The following is a 23,742-nucleotide window of genomic DNA, read 5'->3' on the forward strand; positions in this document are numbered from 1 at the left end:
AGTAGTTTCCAGTCCTGAAACTGTGCCTCATATGTGTAAAAGACGCCACCACTCACATGCCCCACTTCATCCTCCTTAGTCTACTCCATTATTTCTATTGAAGAGCTGCAATTTTCTTACTAGCAAATCCCTGCATAATTCACACCCATGTTGACCATTTTTTTTAAATTAATGAACACATAAGCATATCTTTATCACATGCTTACTTTAATTCTGTCTTCAAATGATGTTTTTAATATGGAAACAGATTCTAGGTATTCTTAGGAATTATGTGAAAAGAACTACACTTACAAATTACCAGTTAAACCATTTCAATATACAAAAAACATATATTGTAACTGAGATTTAAAAAAAGAAAAACTCAGTTTGTGGTCATATAAATGCCAGAAAGAGAGCATTTTTTTGGCATCACATTTTAAGTTTCATGTTATACTTGAAGACATTTATTCCAATAACTTTGATAATGATGAAACTTTGCCCAATGATCCTAAGGTTGAAATTATTAGAATTTGGATGAAGACTCAACTTTGCAATTTCAGAGCCAATGTATTTATGTCCTTGAGATATTTTATATCTGATCTAAGTTTCTGACATCCTGCTGTGAATATCAACCTTCTCTTGGTTTTGATGTGAATGACATCTAGATTGCATTTGAAGAATGACCAATATTATGGCATTATCCAGAGTTCTGTATTAAGAACAGCAACTCACAATGACAATTATGATGGAGATCAAAATGAGAGAATGAAACTGAACAGAGTATGCGAAAAAGTTGATAAATTCATAAGACTTATTTGTAATAGTGTTCTATGAAGCAAGAATACCAAATTAAAATTGATCATTAAACCTTTCCCTGTAATTGTATTATTCACATAAAACTTAATTATAATAACAATGGATGATTATATCAATTAAATTTGAGCTGTCAAGTAAATATTGTTATTGAATGAATCCATTACTTTAAATCTCCACAGTGAGTCACATGATATGGGTATTAATTGAAAGACATTCTTGAGGGCAGCATCAAGGCATGATCAAATTCTTTACTCAAGGTGAGGAGGACTGGATAAAACTCCACTAGGGGACAATTTTCAATCTATCATATTACCTTTCTGGCTATCTAACTTTTCTAGTATCCATAAGTTATTAAGTTCTTGCTCAAGCTATGTGAATAAACTAATATGTACAATTTTTGGATTGCATTTAGAAAAATATATATATTGTTTTTTTCACTTCTTTTTAACATTTTCTCCAGCCAGAATACAAATATCCTTTCATAACCTTAAGAAAAAAAACTTCACTCTAAGAGATGCAAGAGTGATAACATATTCAGTTCCTGGATACCTGGATGACATTATAAGCAGAAAATTCTGCCTTCTTTTGAACAGTTACATCAAGAAAAATATACTTGTGTGCAGTCTGTGCCATGTTATCTATTTTCTCTTTTTCATTACAGCTTATACTGTGAAGTTAAGTTGGTAAATTTAGGTGAGAAATGTTGGTAGCTCTGACCAGGATAATATCAATGGATGTGCTGAGAAGAGTGAAGTTCAACATATACTTTGAGGTTAAAGTTGATACAAATTTCTGGTAAACCTGTGGAGTAGGAGAAAAAGAGTAGATGCATTTTGATGCTCATATTTTTCATTTGAGTTACTGGAAGAACTGAGTTTCGATTAAATCAAATGGAGAAGATAACAGTGAGAGCATGTTTGGGGTGGGGTAAGAGCTACAGCTCAGGTTTAAATAACAAAATTATGAAATATAAGTTGATGTGGAGTAGGCAGTTGGTTTTATAAGGTTCCAGTTCTGGGGAGAACATGTCAGAAAGAAATGCAAATTTTGGAGTCTTCAACTTAAAATTTGTAATTCAAACTCTTTGATCAGGTGAGATCATGAAATAAGTGCATATAAATTGAGAACATAAAGGTTTAAAAATAGAAAACTGGGCAATTCCAAGCTTTAAAAAGCTGATAAGCTTAAGAATAAGAGATAAACCCAATTGATTGTATACTTTTTATGTTATTAAGCAATATCGTAAATATGATGGTTAACTCCAGGGATATTTAAATATGCATTAAGCTTAGTCACTATAACAATAGAGATAAATCTTTAACTGCCTAACAAGTAGAATGAAAACACTCAAAAAATATAAAGACATTTTCAAATAGTCCTAAATAATATTATAAAAAAAAGAAAGAAAAAAAATCAAAGGAAAATAAAACATAAATTAAAAAATTTAGATAAAATATATCAAAGAATTGTGAAACTTGACAATTTAATCCAATTTCCAATTTGTGTAAATAGATAAAAATTCCCAGGTTAATGACATTGAACTCACATTCAATTAACAGAAGTTCAGGTACAAACTTACCAAAAAAGTACACCTAAGTATTAGTGCAGCATTTAACTTCCATACAAGTATAGGAAAAATATGGAAAAAAGAAAGGAAACTGAAACAAAAATATCATCCTCTCAAATAAAAAAAAAATAACAGAATAATGCGAGTGACAATAATTAAAAAATAGAAAGACTATGAACAAATGTTAGAAATTAAGTACAGATATTTTCAAAATAAATTCAAATTGATAAAAATTCTCTAGGATAATTACAGAAAATATTAGATTGAAAAATTTCAATTATATTCTTGTCAAAAAAGACTAAATTTAGTACTGTACGATGCATAAAAATTTAAAATAAAATGCTGGGAAAATGCTCCAAATATATACTTGCCAAAAGAAGGAAGATGCAACAAATATAAATATCAACAATTCCTTTTAACTCAGTAGAGGATTATTGGAAATAAAAAGTGTCCTAAAAATAATAAAATATTTTCAATTCACTAGGAACGTAATTGTTTTACATCCACCAATATATACAGAGATTTTATGACAAATACTTTAGAAACTACTATATACATATATATCTAGCCACAAAAATTCATGTTGGTATCATACAGATGTATTCTGATTATAATCCAATTAAATTGGAAACTAATAGAAAAAAGACAACTAGCCAATTCCATGTGGTAAAATGACTGCATTAATGCCTTAAATTTTCATACTTCTCTGCATCCATGTCCAAATTATGAAATAGTGCTTGGGTTGTTTCACCCTTATCTTTGACCTCTGGCCTATTATGAGAACATTCTTAAACTAACTTGTGGAATAGATACAAGTGGTATACTGAGACAAGCACGTAAAGCCACAAACATGTAGATGTCTCAGGCAAGAGGAGATCTGTGTACTAAATCTACAGTCGATCACATTTGGATAAGTAAGCCCATTAGAAACTAGAACTACTCTGTCGATTCATAGACTTGTAAATAATAGTAAATGACCATTCTTTGAAGCCACTCAGTTTGGGGCAGTATGCTACAAAGCATTCTTGTCACAATAGCTAACTGATATATCTTATATTTCAAATTGAAATTGAAACACACATTTCTGCACTCTTTTGCCTAAGAAGAAATTAGAAAATACTTAGAACTGAATGAATAAAAATATTAAAAATAAAATATTAAGTAATACAGCAAATATGGAATTTGAAAAAAATTGTTGTTTTAAATAGTTATTGAATAAAGAATGTATTTAAGCAGTCAACCCAAGAACACAGTAAAGTTAAAAAAGGAATTAAAATGAGTAAGAAAGCATAATATGTTAGTAAAATAAAAAAATAAAGTTAATCTCTCATAAAATAAGTGTTCTAATCCTTAAAAATATAGCTAACTGAATTTAATAACTTATTAAAGGAACATATGGCGATATCTTGGTCACAAAAGATATGGCAATATCTTGGATATGTCTTGGTTCATTCTAAGAATGCAATGATAATTGAAAGTTTTAGAAATGTTAAATCAAAGATATAATTCATCTTATAAACAGTCAAAGAAAGAAAACAATTGTAATTATAACAAACAATAAAAATCACAATATTTGTATGTAATTTCAAAAGCTATTAGCAGTTTAGGAATTGGAAAGAATTCTGTAAGTCTGGTGAAAAACAGCTACCAAAGCACTAATGAAATTTAACATTTACATAAACTTATTGAATATATTCCCTTAAGATGAATGAGTAAAAGTCAATGATAAGAATGAATGACAGCTTTAATTTAATAATGCCTTAATTCACCGAAGTTTAAACAATTAAAAAAAGACAATAGAAACCAGGAGATCTTGTGATCTAAATTTCTTTTTTGTATATTATATGACTTCCATGTCGCAAATTCCAAAATATATGTCAATAATAGTTTAAAAAGTCATTTTGGTAATTTTGTTGGATGTGAAAACAATATGAAATATCAATTTTAATTTCTATGCACTGGCAGCAATCAGAAAATTTAATAAAAATCTGTACATCAACTTAAAAAATTTCAATAACTTTATCAATGCTGTATAAGCTATTTTTATCCCCCCATGGGCAGGTACCAGGACAATGCTGTATAAGCTTTGAATCATTACAGTGATAAAAATCTTATTGAAAGTTATGCACAAAAATTTAAAAAGACAGAGATAGCATATTTATGTATAGGAAGAAAAAATCGTAAAGATGTCCATTCTCACCAAATCAATTTACAATTTAATGCAAATGTCATTAAAATCTCAAAATTTCAATTTTTATGAAACTTGAAAATTTATAGAACATTAGAAGTGATTGTTAAGGTGAGAATCAAGGACTCTGGAAAAAGACTCTTCAATAAATAATGATGGGCTAAGTCCTTATTCCACTTCAAAAGAAGGAAAGAAGAGAGGGAAGGAAGGAGGGAAGTGGGAGGGAAGAAAGAAGGAATATAATGAGGATGGTAGACAGAAAACAGGGAGGGAAGCAAAAGAAAAAGGAAAGAAATTGACCTCCTTACAATATACACACCCAAAATTCCAAGTTCAAATAAATCTTTAAATTCAAAACAGCATATAAGGAAATGTTTATTATTTGGTCATAGAGCATTTGAAAATGTACCAAATTCAAATTCATTCTAAATATAGATCATATTTCAGCTTATTGCTGTGTTCAAGTATATGAAGGAAATATATAAAGGAAATTAATTAGTTTGAACACATTATAATTAAAAACTGCAATGCAGCTCAGATTATGATATTACAGAGTGAGAAGACACATCATAAACTGGAAGAAGATATCCGCATTCGTAAAACCAACAAAAAATTATCTGGAATATATAGAATCAATTTAATTTTACATTTTGCACACTTTTGGAAGGTATGCTATCTTTCAAAATCTGAAAATGCATTAATAAAGATGTAAAAATGCTTTAGCATGTATTCATTCCTTTGAAAATTCAAAAGACAATTGATAGACTGAAGAAAATATTGTACTATTTATCACGGAAGAAACCTTAAATTCCTTGAATGCCAAACAATTAGAGATCAATAAGATAAACAAATTTCGTAAATGATGGCCACCCTCAGAAAAAGTCTGAGGATAAAGCTGAAATGGTTGAACAATTTTGGATGTCAACATGGCAAAGAATCATGTAATATTCAATTCAACATATTTTGTAGTAGCTATGATTTGGACAACACAAACAAGATTATGAACTAGACTAGTTAAACAAATTGTAATATCATAAAAGTTAATAATATAAGATCAATATAAAGAATGATGTTGATTTTAAATGGTGATGTGGAAAGATAAAATCTATATTAGGTTAAAAAAAGGAGACAGAAATGAATATTTAGCAATTGCTCTTATTTGGTAAGAAGGAAAATTAAAAGGTATACAATTCCAATGTTTAACAATGCATAGAAATATCTTGATATGAGGAAATGAGGTTAAGTGTCAAAATAGGGGAAAATGGAGATAAAATTGCACTTTATAATGTATATTTTTGACCATTTAGATTTTTAAACCATGTGTATTTATTAATTTTATTATGACATCAAGCATGAAGCTAAGCTTATTCATTCAGATTGGCCTAGTGAAGAACATGAGAATATATAAGAATGAAAACCAGTGAGAGTACTTGTAGCAAAAAAAAACCTGCTACAGATTATTAGTTAAAAAATTGTCTTATATACTTAGAGTAAACGTAACCCACAATATTTATATATAAAAGAGCCTATCCTTTTCCTATATTTATTTATGATATGACTAACTCATATCCTTTGCCCTGGGATTTATATCGCATAACCTGCATCCATAATCTACTAGTTTGAAAAGATACCACCACAGCTTCAATAGCACATGCATTCTCCACTCCTATACCCATCTGCTTCCCCTTTATGTTGCTTGTTTGTCCCACTTTACCACTTTATATTTTGTATATCCACTATTAGAAAATATGCCTTTTTCATATTCAATTACAATCTAATTTTTATATGAATGAAAGAGTAGAGTTGTATAATGATGATATGGCACTATTGAATTTTTCATTTGGTCTTTAATTACCCTTAATGATGACCTTCATTTCTTAACACTACTACAAGCCACTGCTTCCTGTCTTTTCCTTTCAATATGCAAAAACTTCCTTTAACAATTTTTGAAGTGGATTTCTTTTATATTAGTTCTGTGAAGCAATTTATCATTTAAAAGTTATTGAGTTAAATTAGGTAGTAGTTTGAGGTTCTAATATAATCCTTTCTTTGATAGTTCATATTCCTAGGCAATTCCCAAAGACATTGGAGTGGAAGCCTACCTGAATTGATGAATTTAGTTAATACGTGGATGCATAAAAATTACAAAGCAAAACATCCTTTAGTAGAAATGTCCATCAATTTAAAGGGGGCAGAATAAGTAAATAACTGAAGGGAAAACTCAACTGTCTTTTTACCCTTCCAAATGCAAGGCCCTTTAATGTTCTCTACTTAATTTTTGAAGGCTCTGTAAACGCTATCCCACAAAACATAATGCATCCAAGAAACTCTTCACTGTGAGCAGCCATGATGAAACAGTCCACACAAGATTTTCTGAAATTCCATCTAAAATTTTTGAAAGGGCTAAAAAGGACAGGTACTCTGTTACAAGTTAAATCAGTGATTCTCAAAAATTCTCAGAACTTGTTAAGAAAAGTTCAGGAAAAATAAAAAAGTACCAAATTCAAATTCATTCTAAATATAGATCATATTTCACCTTATTACTGTGTTCGAGCAAGGAGACGATCTCATACAAGTATTACCATCTTTACCAATGAAAGCACAATCGTGCAACCACATTCCATTTGAAAATTCAGTGTATTGGTCTATTTGTTTTTAGCTTATATGTGAGAAACAACATCTCTTCACTATTGTAACATCTATTTGTGCTTTACATTTTGTTTCATTTTGATAACCATCTACTATGTGTTCGCAAGGTAACATGCAGAAATATTTAGATAACTCTAAAGAAAGAGTAACTATGGTAAAAAATTTCTTGCTTCCACCTCCACAATTAGGCATTAATGACTAGTTCACTGGTATCACTTAAATAGTTTTACAGGATAGACAGAATTTTAAAAAGGGATTTCTTTCATCATACTAGACTTTTCTTATACTTTGGTAACTAGTTTAGAAGGAATTGAAGAGTCTCTTACCTAATACCTCACTGTAAAACTGATCCCAAATCTGAACATCATATGGCTGGAACCAGAAGTCAAATAAAAGGGAAAGCATTAGATTTTTCAGCCTTTCCAGAAAGGTCATCTTGTCCCTTAATCCAGCCATGGGAACAGGCACATAGGAAGGTGGAGCTGAAAGTTTCCCACAGTATTTCTCCAATGTGCCACCTATGGATGCTCTTAATGTGTGCACAAAGGGGACTCCAAGTGCCTCAGCTATCAGCTCTCCACAGGGCACCACAGGATCTATAATCATTACATTGTAGTTAGTTTCCTTGAGTTTCTTCATGAGTGTCTTATTGTATACTACATTCTCACACAGAAGTTTCACATCTCCAGTTGTTTGAAGAAGCAACTCTTGGAGTTTTATCACTGATTGCCAGTATGACAATTTTGGCATCACATTCACAGCTGCATCCAAAATGTCATTTAGTATATTCATCGATCTCTCTTCATCATTTGGCACAGGCACCACCTTGAAGTTTGGTGTGGAAGGCTTGCTGTCGTCAATGATGTAATTGTGTGAAGGAACCAGCACTGTCACCTCATGACCCCTCTCCATGAGTTCTTCCAGAATGATTTTAATATTGAGCCAATGACTCATGTCACAAGGCCATACCAGGACCTTCTCACACAATCCACAGCCAACACAGCACAGTTGCAGAAGCAGAAGAGCTGAAACCCTCTTCTCACTCACCATGATAAAATCTCCCTCAAATGTTGCTCTGCAGGAGTCTCTGTGCTGCTGAGTACAGATATAAAATGACAATTAATCAGGAATAAGTTAAAAATTAATTTCTAGAGATAAGAAAGGGGATTCACATGCACTGAACTTTGTTCAATATTGTTGATGGGTACAGCCCAATATGATATTTGCTCTGCAGGGGAGCCTAGAAGCAAAGGTGACAGAATAGAATACTCAAAGTGAATAAAACAATATGAGAGAAAAAAATGGTTGCATAGGCAGACAGTTACAAATGCAGAATCTGTGGAGTAGATTTTGACCTGGGAGCAGTGTAGAAAAGGCAAATTAGCCAAAATAAGTTACTCTGGAGAGTGTCAAATTCTTTACTGTAGGCTGTGTTTTAATCTCCTTAACATTATGGCCACTTAAATTTTCAAATCAGGTTTATGAGTTAACCATATTGTTCTTTAATGAAGCCATTCTGGCATCTAAATGGATTTTGCATAGTAGAGAAGAGAACACAATTCAGTGTGGTGGTTTTAAGAAATATGTATCAGAAAAACAAGATTTGATGAAGTTGTCACTGAGTTTGTGAATGGAAGATTTAGAATGAGAATTCTTTGATGAGAAATAAGAGGTGGGAAATGTTTAAAAGATGTAGTAAGTGCTTTGGTTCTAGTTTGGATAACCAGAGAATTTTTGTGATGATTCTAAAAAGACATGAAATCAATAAAGAGGAGCTGCTGTGGAAAGATTTGTTGTTGTTTTTTTATCTGCACCATTGTTTTAGTTTTCTAACTTCTAAAACAACACCATACAATGGTTTGGCTTACACATTGGCAATTTATTGGCTTATTGTTTTGAAGTTAAAGACCAAAATCCAGGTTTCAGAAAAGTGATTATGTCCTCGAGAAGACTCTGGCATTCTGTGGGGTTGGCTGGTAGCCTTCCTCAGCCCTTGGCTTTTGTGTCACATGGTGATATATATGTTGTCATTTTCTCATTTTCTTTGAATTATGTTAACTTCCATCTTCTGGGTGCTTCTGGTGACTTCCCTCTGACATACATATGCTCTGCTTGTAAAAGACTCCAGTAATCCAGTTTAAAGCCAAGCCTGATTCAGTTGGGCCAACCAACTGTAATAAGATCTTGAAGAGATCTTATTTACAAGGGACCCATACCCACCAGAATGCAGACCAAGACCAAGAACATGTCCAACCAGGCTGCATAATTCAATCCACGAAATATATGAACACTTGAATTTTTTCAGAAGAGCACATTTAAAAATATAGATTTGAAGTACAGTCATCCATCCATTTTTAAACTTAATTTAACTTCCCCTCCAAATATATCATTATTTCACATTCTCTACAAACAAGTCTTAGAAATTATTTAGTATTTGAAAAGTTTTACACTATACATAGGACATAAGTTCACAAGAAAGACAGTTCCAAATTAAAATGAAATTATTGCAAGCTATAATTCAGTTAACCAACAGTTATTCCATCAATGAAAGTGGGACGAGTTTTAGAAAGTATAGATATATAGAGGAGGGGCCCGTCCCATAAAAGTTCTTGTTTGATGGAGGAAGGGAATGATGAAATAATGATTCAGCTGACTCTTTAGGATGGGATTTTTTTAGGTTGCAAAGTATCTTTTGAGAGTAAAAGAGATTATTGATGCATCTGTGTTCTAAAAAGTCTGACACGTTATATAAAGGGCTGTATTTAGACACAAAATTTTGTCAAAGAGATAAACTATTGCAATTTAAAAATCAGATGGCTTTTTGTTGTTTTGCTAAAAATAAATTTTTTAGAATGTGCAAAGTTTAATCTAAGGTCCAGGATCGGAGAACTATGATGTATTGCATCATTGGACTTTAGTGCAATATCTCTTGCCATTTCAGAATGAGTAGAGATAAATACAAAAAAAATCACAAACAGAAAGATATCAGAGGACTATTAAAAAAAAACTAGAAGAAACAAAAGTAAAGTAATAATATTAGAAGTTGAAAGTTCTTTTGTGTAGGATATATAACCCAGAAGTGACAAGGAAATAAATGGATAAATTTATAGTGTTGTAAGTTTTATGATATTGTAGAAAAGACTTTAGAGCAACCAAATTTTGAAAGACACATTATGAAATAAATCTTCAACAAACATGTTAGGATAAGTACTAATTTGTTTTTATTCTTGGCACACAAAAGTTTGAAAAGATACCTCATCAAATTTTTAAAAGATGAAGGATTTGAAAGGACATTTTAATAAAATAAATACAGGTGACCCATAAACTTATGATTTAGTAAATGCAACACAAAAAAACAGGAGGATAGTTTTTACTTATCCCAGTGGCAGAGTTTATTGCCAGAAAGAATACAAGCAAACAGATAGTGATGAAGAATTTTGTAACAAAAGAACTTTGTAACATTTTCCAAAATTAAAAATGCACTCCTTTTCAAGAAACCTTTGAAAACACACTTCTGCCAAATAGGAGGTGAAACCAAAAAACTCAGGAGATGTTTTTCCTATGAGATGAAGGAATTTAAGCATCTCCTGAATAGAGTGACAAAGGTTACATTACTCAGTCAAGTCTGCATTGGTCCTAGGTAGCACAGCACCAAAATGAGCCAGGTGGTCTTAGAAAAGAAAATCTTGGGAAAATAAGACAAAGGCAATAAATATGCTGTGGCATTTTGGAAAGGTAAGTATATATTTGTGTGTGTGTGTGTATACACACACACACACACACACATATGTGTATTTCTATATCTCTATCATCTCTACCTATATCTAGTCTCTATATACATAGAAATATAAGGGGGAAATTATATTTCTATGAGTTTGTTGAAAACTCAGGCATAAAAGAGCAGAAAGAAAGTTAAAATCATATATTGGAAAAGTAGTCATGATAAAACATTTGATTCTGGTTTGAAAATATGTATAATATCTTAATGATTAACATAATAATGATAAAAATCATTATTTTAATCTCTAAGGGCCAAATATATAATCTGAAAAATTACATGGTTATTATTGGCATGTAGAAAAGATTTTCAACTTTTTTTTTTTTTTTTGCATGGGTAGGCTCCAGGAATTGAACCCAGTCCTCCAGCATGGCAGGTGAGAATTCTGCCACCGAGCCACCATTGCACCACCCTAGATTTTCAACTTTTATGTAGTTTTTTTCCATGTTTATGTGATTTTTAAAACAAGTTTTAAATCATGTTTAAATATTAATTAATCTATTCCTTTGGGTCTTTGCGTCTTCTGTCACAAGAAGGTTTTCTCTCTTTCCAGTGATAAATATAGTTCTTATATATTCTTTTTTTATCAGAGAGGTTGTGGATTTACAAAATTATCATGCATAAAATGCAGGATTCCCATGTACTTTCTTATTAATAGCACCTTGCCTTGATGTGGTAAATTTGTTGTTATTGATGAAAGCACATTTGTATAATTGTACTATTAGCCAGAGCCCATGGTTTAATTTAGCATTCACTTGTTTTGTAATGCAGTTCCATGGATTTATAAAATTTTAATTCTATTACCATATACACAACCTAAAATTTCCCTTTAAGCCACATACAAATACATATACTAATGCTGTTGTTTGCATTCACAACATTGTGCCACCATCACCACTGTCCTTTACCAAAACATCTCCATGACTTCAAATAGTAAATCTTTACATTTTTAAGTCTGAACTGCACTCTCCCTATACCCACCCTATCCCCTGGTAAGCTATAATCTAGATTCTGACTGTATGGGTTTGCTTATGCTCATTATTTCATATCAGTGAGATCATACAATATAGGTCTTTGTATCTGGTTTACTTCACTCAGTCTGCCTTCAAGGTTCATCAGTGTTGTATGTATCAGAAATTCATTCCTTCTTACAATTAAATAATATTCCATTGTATGCATGTACCACATTTTGTGTATCCATTCATTAGTTGCTGGACATTTGGGTTGCTTCCATCTTTTAGCAATTGAAATAATGCCACTATGGACATCAGTGTGAAAATATCTGTTCAAGTGCCTGCTTTCAATCCCTTTGGGTTTATACCTAGTAGTGGGATCGTGGGGTCATATGGTAATTCTCTATTTAGCTTCCTGAGGAACTGCCAAACTGTACTTTTTTTACTATTTGTATATCTTCTTTGGAGCATTCTCTATTAAAGTCCTGCCTATTTTTACATTGGCTTGTTTGTCTTTTAGTGTTAAGTTGAAGGTTTTGTTTTTTTTTTAATACATTCTGGTAAACCTTTATTGGGTAGTGGTTTCCAAATATGTTCCTCTATTGTGTAGCTTATTATTCTACTTTCATGATAAAGTCCTTTGAGGCACAAAGGTTTTAATTTTGACGTGGTCCCATTGATCTGTCTTTCTTTTGTTGCTTGTGTTTTGTGTAAAAAGTATACAGCACCATTGCCTAAAATAAGATCCTGAAGCTGTTTCCCTAGATTTTTCTTCCAGGGATTTGTTAGTTCTGGCTCTTATATAACATCTTTGATCGATTTTGCATTGATTTTCGCATAAAGTGTGAGGTAAGTGTACTCCTCCTTTGTTTGCAATGGAGATCCAGTTTTTCCAGCACCATTTGGTTGAAGAGACTATTCTTTACCAATTGAGTGCTTTCCCCCTTTGTCAAAAATCAGTTGGCTCTAATTGTGATGTTGATTTCTGAGCCCTCAATTCTATTTCATTGGCATATATGTCTGTCCTTGTGCTAGGACCAAGAGAGTTTGATTACTGTGGCTTTGTAACAAGTTTTAAGATGGGATGGTGAGTCCTATTCATTTTTCTTTTTCAAAATAGCTTTGGCTATTCAGAGCCACTTAGCCTTCCATATAAATTAAATGTTTGATTTTTCAATTTCTTCAAAGCAGACTGATGGAATTTTGATTGATATTTTATTGAACCTATAAATCTTAGTGTAGGATTTATATCAACATTGTTTAGTGTTCCCATCCATGAACATGTGAAGCCCTTCATTTTAGTTGAGTCTTCTTTTAGCAATGAGTTATAGTTTTCTGTGTATAAGGCCTTTATATACTTGGTAGGATTTATTTCTAAATATTTAATTCTCTTAGTTGCTATTGCAAGTAGAGTTTTTCCTTGAATATTTTCTTGATTTCCTCTTCTATCTGTTAATTACTCATGCATAGAAACATTGTTGACTTTTAGATGTTGATCTCGTATCCCACTAACCAATTTGCTGAATTCATTTATTAGTTATTTGAGCTTTATTGTGGTCTTTCAAGATTTTTTTGTATATATGATCATATCATCTGCAAATAAGGAAAGTTTTACTTCTTCCTTATCAATTTGGATGCCTTCAACATCTTTTTCTTGACTAATTTCCATAGGTAGAACTTCCAGTAGAATGTTGAATAACAGTGGTGGCAAGGAGCATCCTTTTCTTGTTCCTGATCTAATAAGTAAAGCTTTCACTCTTTCCTCATTAAATAGGGCATAAGCTACAGGTTTCTCATATATGCCCTTTATCATGTTGATGGCTTCGTTTTATTCTTAGTGTTCAAGTGTTTTATCAAGAAAGTGCTGGATTTTATCAAATGCTATCTCTTTATCAGTTGAGAAGATCATGTGATTTCTTCCCATTCATTCTGTTAATGTGATGTATTACACTAATTGATTTTATTATATTGAACCACCCTTGCATACCAGGAACAAACTCCATTTGATTAAGGTGTGCAATTCTCTGAATGTGCTATTGGAGTCAGTTTGTTAATATTTTTTTTGAGGATTTTTGCATCTGTATTCATAGGAGATATTGATCTGTAATTTTCTTTTCTTGTGGTCTCTTCACTGGCTCTGGTTTGAGGGTAATGTTGGCCTTATTGAATAAGTTAGGGAGTGCTCCTTCTTCTTAAATTTTTGAAAAGCTTGAGTCAAATTGAAATTAAGTCTTGTCAGAATATTTGGTAAAATTCCCCTGTAAAGTCATCTGGTCCAGGACTTTCTTTTCGGGGAGGTTTTGGAGGATTGATTCAATCTCTTTATGGGTCATTCATTGTTGAGAACTTTTATCCTTTTCTCCAGCCAGTATATATACTTTTTTGTGTTTCTAAAAATTTTTCCATTTCCTCTAGTTTAAATTTGTCCATTTCCTCTAGGTTATCTAATTTATTGGTGATAATTGTTCATAGTACCTTCTTGTGTCCTTTTTATTTCACCTAGTCAATAGTTATGTTCTCCCTTTTCATTTCCCATTTGTATTTTTGTCCTCTCGTTTTTTTTTTGTTGTTGTGTTTTTGTTTTTTTGTCATCTGCGTAAAGGTTGGTGAATTTTATTTGTCTTTTCAAATAACCAGCCTTTCAGTTTTGTTTATTCTGTTATTCTTTGTTTTCGATTTCAGTTATCTCCACTCTAATCTTTGCTATTCTTTTCTTCAGCTCATTTTGCCTTAGCTTGCTCTTCTTTTCTTGTTTTGAGGTTAGGTCTCTAATTTTAAATCTTTCTTCTCTTTTAATGTAAGCATTTAGAGCTATAAATTCCCCTCTTAGCACTGCCTTTGCTGCATCTCATAAATTTTTTTTTTTGGTATGCTCTATGGCAGGGCCACAAATCTATATTTTTCCATGTGAGTATTCATTATTGCAGCACCATTGTTGAATTTTTGTTTGTTTGTTTTGCTTGTTTGCTTGTTTTTGGGAAATGGACTAGGAATCGAATACAGGTCTCCCACATGGCAGGTGAGAATTCCGTCACTGAACTACCCTTGCACCCCCCCCCCATAAATTTTTGATGTTTTGTTTTCATTTTAAATTGCTTCAAGATCTTCCTGATTTCCCCTTTAGCCCATTGTTTTTTTAGAGTATATTATTTAATTTCTGCCAATTTGAGAATTTTCCATTCCTCACTCTGTTATTGATTTCTAGCTTCATTCTGTGGTCATCAGAGAAGACGCATTGCCTGATTTCACTATTCTGACTGTACTGAGATTTGTTTCGTGACCTAGGATGCGGTCTGTCACGGAGATGACCCATGTGCATTCAAGTGTGTTCTGTGGCTGTTGGGTGAATTGCTATATTTGTGTCTATTAGGTCTAGTTGGTTTAGATTATTATCCAAGTCTTGGATTTCCCTATTGATCTCACTAGATTTTCTATCATTATTGGAATTGACATAGTTTAATCTCCTACTATTAATGTAGCACCATCTATTCCTCTCTTCAAATCTGTCAGATTTTACTTCACATACTTTGGAGCTCTGCTGTTAGTAATGTACATATTATAATTGTTCTATCTCCCTGTTTAATTGTCCTTTTATCAGTATGTAATGATCTTTACCCCAGGGATTTTTTTTACTTGAAGTCTGTTTTACCTGATATTAGTGTAGCTTTCTTAACTTTCATATAGCTTCCCTAACTTTCATATCACTTGCATGATATGTTTTTTCCATTCTTTCACTTTCAGCCAATTTGTGTCTTTGAATTTAAGGTGATTGCCTTGCAGACAGCACACAGTTAGGTCATGCTTTCATTTATTCTGCTAATCTCTGCCTTTGAATGGATAGCATACTTGTTTATATTGAAAGTCATGATTAATAATGCAGGAGTTTCTTCTATTTTGCTCTTTAGCTTTTGTATGTCTTATACATTTTATTCTTCTCAGTCTTTTTGTTAATTCCTAGTTTCATATTTATTTAATTTTGTCTGTTGTACCATTTTGAATGCCTTCTCTTTCCTATTTTTAATTTATTTTTTTGTGGTTGCCTGGTGACTAAAATTTATTATAAAGGCTGTTCTTGACTCTACCATCTTATCTTTTAGTGCTTATTTATCAGATCTATATATTCTTTTCCCTCTCTGTCATAAACCTTTAAGTTATACTTACTGTTACTCTTCAATTCTGTACTCTTCTCCAGACCTCCCACTCCTGTCTTTTTCTTTCTCAGTCAACAGAACGCCCTGTACTATTGCTTTAGAGCAGGTCTCTTGTTGGTAAAGTCTTTTAGCCTTTGTTTGTCAGTGAAGATTTTATCTCCCCCTCAGTTTTGAAGGACAGCTTAGCAGGATAAAGAGTTCTTGCCTGGAAATCATTTTTGTTCAGAATCTTAAATATACCACTGCCTTCTTGCTTCCATGGTGGCTGTTGAGTATTCTGAGCCAAGTTTTATGTGGTTTCTCTTATATATAATGAATTGCTTTTTCCCTTGCTGCTTTCATGACTTTTTGCTTCTTTTCAACATTTGCTTTCTGTTCAGTATATGTCTCAGAGTGACCTATTTGGAGTTATTCTACTTAGAGTTAATTGGACTTCTTTGATTTGCATATTTATATATTTTATAAGAGTTGGGAAGTTTTCTCCAATTATCTCTTCAACTAGTCTTCCTATTCCTTTACTCTTCTATTCTCCTTCTGGTGCACTGATAATTCTTATGTTTGTGCACTTCGTGTTATCTACCATTTCCTTTAAATCTGGTCCCATTTTTTCATCGTTCTTGCCATTTGTTCTTTTATGTGTTCAAGTTCAATTGTGCCATCTTCTAATTTACTTATTCTTTCTTTTGGCTCTTCAAATCTGCTGTTGCGTGTTTCTAGTATACTCTTAATTTGGTTTAGAGTATCTTTCATCTCTAAGAGAGTTGCTATTTTCTATTTCTTCTTTCAACTTCTTCTTTATGCTCTTCTAGTGTCTTTTTAATATCTTTTGTTTTGCTATGAACATCTTTGATTAGTTGTTCCAAATTCTGTGTCCCCTATGGTAAAATTTTATTTGCACATTTGACTGGGCCATATCTGTGCAAGTCTTAATCTGCTGTATGATTTTCTGTTGCACACGAGGCATCTAAATGTCTTAATAAGTTATTTTGCAAGTTAAAATCCTTTATGCTTCTGTTTTGTATTTGGATTTGCATTGAAAGTCCCATTTTGGACTTAATTTGTCAGCCCTTCCCCACCTCAAACTAAGTCCTGGATATTATGTAGGGTTGTAATTCTCCTTAAAGCTCTACTGAGAGCTTGACAGATAGGTAATTTGCCAGACTTTGTGCTTCTTCCTGGCAGATGGTGATCTTGAGACACCTCTTCTCCTCAGACCCACCTGTTCAGGACTACAGGTGCTGGGTAAATTAAAATCTCGATGTAATTCCAGCCAGTAGCCACCTCTTGCAAAGCTGGATGGCTCTGATGGCTCCCAAACTCTCACTTGGAATGTTCTTGGGCTGTGGGACTGAGTATTTCATATACTACTTAAATATACCACCGCCTTCTTGCCTCCGTGGTGGCTGTTGAGTAGTCTGAGCTAAGTTTTATGTGGTTTCTCCTATATGTAGTGAATCGCTTTTTCCCTTGCTGCTTTCATGACTTTTTGCTTTTCTTCAACATTTGCTTTCTGTTCAGTAGGTGTCTCAGAGTTGGCCTATTTGGAATTATTCTACTTAGAGTTAATTGGACTTCTTTGATTTGCATATTTATGTATTTTGTAAGAGTTGGGAAGTTTTCCCCTGTCCACAGTCCATCCAGAAATGTCCAGTGGGTGGTCATGGTACACAGTTCAATCAGTTTCCTCAGCTTCACTGCCCTTTCTCAGCATGCCTGAGGTCTCTGGGCCTCCATAGGGGGAGGGGGGCAATAAGGGACCCCAAAGAAATTCCCTCTCTTTGAGTGGTGATATGATTGGTAGCACTCTGTGCTTCCCCTGCCTTCCAGGGAAAATGCCCCAGTTGTCTCTGTGGAAATAAACCAGGCATCTGTAGCAGCCTGTCTTGGAGTGAAGAGCAGACACCGTGCTCTGACTAATAGGTCTTTGTATGTAAAGAAAGCAAGTCTCTTAGATCCCAAATTCCCCAGGCCCCCACCCCCAGAACTCCTGGCTTGCAGAGCCAAAAGGGAAAATCTCCTTAGCCCCTGGTGGGGGTAGGCTGGAATCTCTGCTTTTTCTTTCAGGGTCTCCTTAGTACAGATGAAGACCCTCTCTTATCACTCACACCCTGGAACTGCTGTTGCAGTTATTTTTCACTTCCTTTTCTCGTTGTTACATGGAGCCAGGGTGAACTCAGCTTCTCTTATTCCACTTTCTTGCTGGAAGTCTAACATCCTAAGTATACAGCAATCATATTTGGTTTGATACCACCTGATTTCAATATCATACACACACACATTTCTATAACCCTCTAACCCCCATCGTTTTTTTGTGTGTGCTTGTTATCACTTTTATCTTTGCACATTGTATGTCCCAATCATAGATTTACTTTTACTTTTTATATACTTGCATTTTGACACCTGTAGGAAGTAAGAAAGGAAGTTACATACCAAACAATACAATAATACTGGAATTTATAATTACCCAAATGATTACCTTTACTAGAGGTCTTTATTTTTTATGCCACTTTGAACTGTTGTCTAGTGTCCTTTCCATTTAGTCCTAATAATGCCATTTAGTCTTGCCTGTAGAGCAGGTTTAGTGTGATGAACTTCAGCTTTTTATCTGGTAGTGACTTCATCTCTCCCTTATTGCTGAAAGAAAGTCCTACCATATACAAATTCTTTTCTTCAGCACTTTAAGTATTTCAATGCATTGCCTTCTTGCCACCATGGTTTCTGGTGAGAAATCAGCACTCAATCTAACTGGGACTCCCTTGTACATAACACATTGCTTTTTTCTTGCAGCTTTCAGTACTCTCTCCTTGTCCTTTGCATTTGATGTGTGATCAATATGTGATGGGTTGTTTTTAAGTTTATCCTGTTTGGTGTTCTCCAGGCTTCTTGTGTGGGCTATTCATGTCTTTTGCTAAGTTTGAGAAATTGTCATTATTTCTTTGAATATTCCTTCTACCCACTTTCTGCCTCTTTTTTTCTTTTGGGGCTCCCACAAAGTGTATATTGGTATGCTTGATCATGTCCCACAGGTATATTAGGCTATTTTCATATGTTTTAATTCTTCTCTATGCTTGTTAATCTGTCTCATGTCAATTGCCTTGTTTTTGGGCTCATTGATTCTTTTTTCTGTTGGATCTAATGTGCTGTTGAAACCCTCCTGGGAATTTTTCATTTCAGTTACTGTGGTCTTTAACTCCAGTAGTTCTACTTTCTTTTTTTAAAATTTCTATCTCTTTATTGAAATTCTTGTATTGCTCATTCATTGTTTTGCTGATAGCCTTAGTTCTTGTATTTTTTCATCTCCTTGTGCATTTATAATGCCACTTTTCTAAAGTATTTTTTTTTTTTATGTATACACTTTCTGGTCTCCCCTTATGGATTTTTTTTTGCACTTGTATCCACTTCTTCTGAATGGGACCTCACTTCTTGTTCTTTGTCTTTTGCTTTTTTGTTGCATACTCTACATTTTAATATTTTTAAAATGTTAATCTGAGATATTCCCTTAGATGTTTCTTTCTTGATTTTAAATCTAGCTGGTGATAAGACAGAGATTTTCTTGAGCTCCATTCCTCCTATCGGAAAGGTCTGTCTAAGGCAAACACATACTGCAACATTCTCCCTCCTTTTTCTGGACCTGTGCCTTTTCTTGTGATTGTGCTTGTTAGTTGTTTCTTAGCTCCCTTTTTATGGAAGTTTAAAAGCCCCCTGTATTTTCCTGGATTTAGACCTCCTTTTCTCAGATGTTTAAAGCAGGCAAGCTTTTCCTCCCAGCTGTGTGCTTCTAGTTTCTTATGTTCCTTTCATTGCCTCAAGAAGCTTTCTTTGCCCTATCCAACAAATTCTGGCAGAGGTGGGGCACACCAGAGAGGAGTTTCTCAGTTTATTCTTTCCCAGCCAAACAGGGCCATTGAACCTTGGAAGGGGGCTTATATTGGCTATGAAATGCCCTTGAGAGGAAATTAGGAAAAGCACCAGGAGCTTTTTCCATAGGTACCCAAAGCTGAGTTTTTTTTTTTACCTTTCAAGTAAAGACAGCCCTTGAACTTGTCTTCTGATGTGCTGAACATCTGGAGTCTTTAATCTCCACTACTGTTGCCTTTGTCTAGGACAGGTTGGCACCCTGTAATCCAAACTTGCTCATCAAAAGCCGTGATCGGCAGTCAGACATGCCCACCTCTGGTCTTGGAGAAGAGGATTTTTATGTTCCTTTCTGTTACCAGTGATCCAGTCAGGGTCTGGATCCCATGGCATCTTTCCATAAGATTGAGGGATGGGTGCTGGTAACTGCCATACAGGGAGAATGATTTAGTGGTCTTTAGTGTGATTTACCAGCTTCTTCCTCTTATTCTTCACTAGATGATGTACATTATTCTCCTGGCCACTGAAGTTTTAAAATGCTTTATTTTCAGACAGTTCCTAAATGTTTAATAGCTACATAGTTATTCTTGTGGGCACCAGGAATCAAACCCGGATCCTCTGGCATGGCAGGCGAGCATTCTTGCCTGCTGAGCCACCGTGACCCACCCTGAATACTGAAACTTCTTATTCTGCCATCTTCCACAACCCTCTCACATTCCCTATATGTTCTTTTAACACATTTAATATTCTGTTTATTAACAAATGGTCTATGCCATTTGGAAGTTTTTTTAATATTTTAAACTGAAATTTCTTTTCCACCCTTTCCAAATCTGAAAAACTCGATTTGTTATATATGTCAAATAATTATATGTACATGGGTTTGTTTATAAACAATAGAGGAGCACTTCAAGATATGTTTTTCTATGCATAAAACTATACATTCCCTTTTAGCCACATTAAGAGAGCATGGAACCAAGCAATTTACTGAATAACTTACTTGAAGGGGTAAATATTTTAATAGCATTCATGAATGTCATTTCAGGATTCCTAAGTAAAATATCAAAAAGCAGAATCTGGTACACATACAAAAGAACAAACCATGATCAAGTTATTTTATTCCAGAGGTTCAGTGATAATTAATTAATAGGGAAGTTATTGACACACACTGCTTTTACAGTTCAAAGAGGTAAGATATATGATTATCTTCATAAGTAGCAAAGTTTCACACTGTATACATTTTCTTAATAAGAGTGAAAGATATATATTTCTTTTCTTTGTCAAAAATTATTATTTTGAACCAAAGCTATTAGTAAAACCTAACAGAATTAACCCATGAAAGTTAGGAAATGACATGGATGAGCATCATTACTACTGTTCTGTTGATAGCAGTTAATAAACTAAACATTTAAATGAATAAATATTGGACATTCAAAAACATATTTTCAGTAGATTTGGTTCTATATATTCCAGTGATGTTTTGGAGGTTTTAGTAATATTCTACATGAAACAGGAAGAAAATTTAAGAAGGTGATTATTTGTAAAATTATTACAAAGATATCAATAACTCTTTTAGATGGCAAAGGTAAAATTCTGAAATAAATGGAAAAAGTTTCAGTTTGATTCCTATAGGAATACAGAAAATATTTCATAAAATAAATTAAGAAATAAATAAGGAGGATTTTTCTGAATAAATCCTGTGAGAGTTGTGTAAAAGAACAGTGAAATAAATGGTTGGAGAATGCCATCTATTTGACATGAAAGGGATTCATGAAAAAGAGTCCAATTTAGTTAAATAACTGTAAATTTTGATGCTGCCTCTTAAATGACCCACCATTTATTGAAAAATAAAAATGTGAAATAATAAAGGAATAATGGATTGAAATCCAAGAAAATTGGAGGAGGAAGCAGTGAGAAATACAGATGGGGAGGAGCTGTAGGAATGATACAAATTTCAAATTCATTTGTATTTGTGCTTCAATAACCAGAGAGAGCAGTGATATATAATATAGCTCAGAGGCTGACCTCCAAATACATGCGTTATTCTAGAAAAACCTCTAAGATATTTTGTTAAACGAGAAAACTAAGGTCTGCCTCAGGTAATGTAGTAGGATCTATTGCATTAATTAAAAATATAGGCATACTTTCACTTAAGGAAAACTGAAGCATTTAAAATCCTGAATAAAACATAAAAGGCAACTTTATAACTTATTTTTAGAATTGGCAGGTAATAAAAATCAGCCTACTCCCCAAGGAAAAACAGGAATTCAGAGGTGTGTACTTTTACCAAAACTTAACCTGTCTCATTGAAGAATGCACAGTATGTGATACGTGCAGGAAGTAAGAAAGTCTAAATGTTTGCCAGAGACCCCACCTTCTCCTACCATCATATTCATTTAGTTTAGAATATCAAGATCCACCCTCAATGTCGTATATGAATTCTATTACACAAAATTTTCAGCAAACAAAGTTCTGACTTTGACACTTTGTGTGTGCAGATTTTTTAAAAAGCTTCCCTGGGAATTCCTAACAGAAGTCAATTTTCATGTGAAGTTGTGGTTGAAATTAAAACTAGAATAGCCTCTTTGGGGATACTTTGACTCTGCCTAATAGGTTTCCTAAAGATCAAGTTCTAAGTTATATGAGCAGTTTCTGTACGTAAGGTTTCATGACTGAAATTTTGTAAAAACAACAAAGACCAGAAATATTAGTACAATGATTCAAATCTTCGAATGTTTTAAAATGAAATATAAAATTATTTTAATATGTTTAATGAAGGTATGAAAGTAAAACATGAAAATATGAGCAAGGAATAAGAATGTAAAAGGAATAATCATGAAAATTTACCAAGGAACTAAAGAGAATTTCTTGCAATGAAAAATTCAACAAATGAAACTTAAAATTCAATAGATAAATTAAAGAGTAGGTTCACACGACCGTAGAAAGTAATAGTGACCCAGAAGAGAAATCTAAAGGTATCTTTTAGAATTAAACTCTGAGAAAAAACCATGGGACAGAAAGTGTGATAGCATGGCTAAGGAATGGAGGATAGTCTAAGATGTTCCTGAATCCAGGGTTGTTGGTCTGAGCATACTTGATATTAATAAATACCCTTTACAAAAACCAATCCATCAATCCATTGCTGGTATACTGCTGTCTTGCAGCTTTAACAGACTGAAAGATATGGGAATATTTCTCTTTTAGGTTTTTAAATATACCATGCAATTGCCTTCTCACCTCCATGGGGTCTGATGGGAAGCCAGCACTTAGTTTTATGTGGCTTCCCTTGTATGTGTTGATTGCCTTTCTGTTGCTGTTTTCAGGATTTTCCCTTTCTCTTTGGAATTTTTCAGGTTGATTAGTATTTGTCATAGAGTGGGTCTGTTTGGATTTTTTCTGTTTGGAGTTAATTTGGGCTTCTTTTATTTGCATATTTTTGTCTTTTATAAAAGATAGGTGACTTTCAGCCATTATTTCCTCAAATATTCTTTCTGGCCCTTTACCATTATCTTCTCTTTCTAGGACACCCTTAATGCATATTGTTGTGCACTTCATGTTGTTAATCATTTCTCTGAGACTCAGCGCAATTTTCCATTTGTTCTTTTGTGTGTTCAAATTTCATTGCTCTGTCCTCTGGTTCACTAATGCTTTCTTCTATCTCTTTAATTCTCCTGCTAATTAAAAATTAGTATATTTTTCATTTCATCTGCAGTAGCTTTCTTTTTTGTAAGGTCTGATATTTTTCTATGCATTATTTCAAATTCTTTTCTATGCTCTCATATTGTCATATTAATATCCTTTATTTCTTT

At 33.2% G+C, this 23,742-nt stretch overlaps 1 protein-coding gene across 1 annotated transcript in view; it reads right to left on the reverse strand.

The window, feature by feature from the left end:
* Positions 1 to 23,742, reverse strand: part of LOC143663303 (UDP-glucuronosyltransferase 2A3-like) — a 108,193-nt gene that overhangs the window by 20,169 nt on the left and 64,282 nt on the right. The window contains exons 2-3 of the mRNA XM_077137023.1: positions 17,039 to 17,045; positions 7,526 to 8,148 (exon numbers count right to left, since the gene is read on the reverse strand). Coding sequence (XP_076993138.1) covers positions 7,526 to 8,148; positions 17,039 to 17,045 — 630 coding nt within the window. The remainder of the gene's footprint in view (positions 1 to 7,525; positions 8,149 to 17,038; positions 17,046 to 23,742) is intronic.

Source organism: Tamandua tetradactyla, chromosome 19, assembly GCF_023851605.1.
Source record: "Tamandua tetradactyla isolate mTamTet1 chromosome 19, mTamTet1.pri, whole genome shotgun sequence".
Classification (NCBI taxonomy): domain Eukaryota; kingdom Metazoa; phylum Chordata; class Mammalia; order Pilosa; family Myrmecophagidae; genus Tamandua; species Tamandua tetradactyla.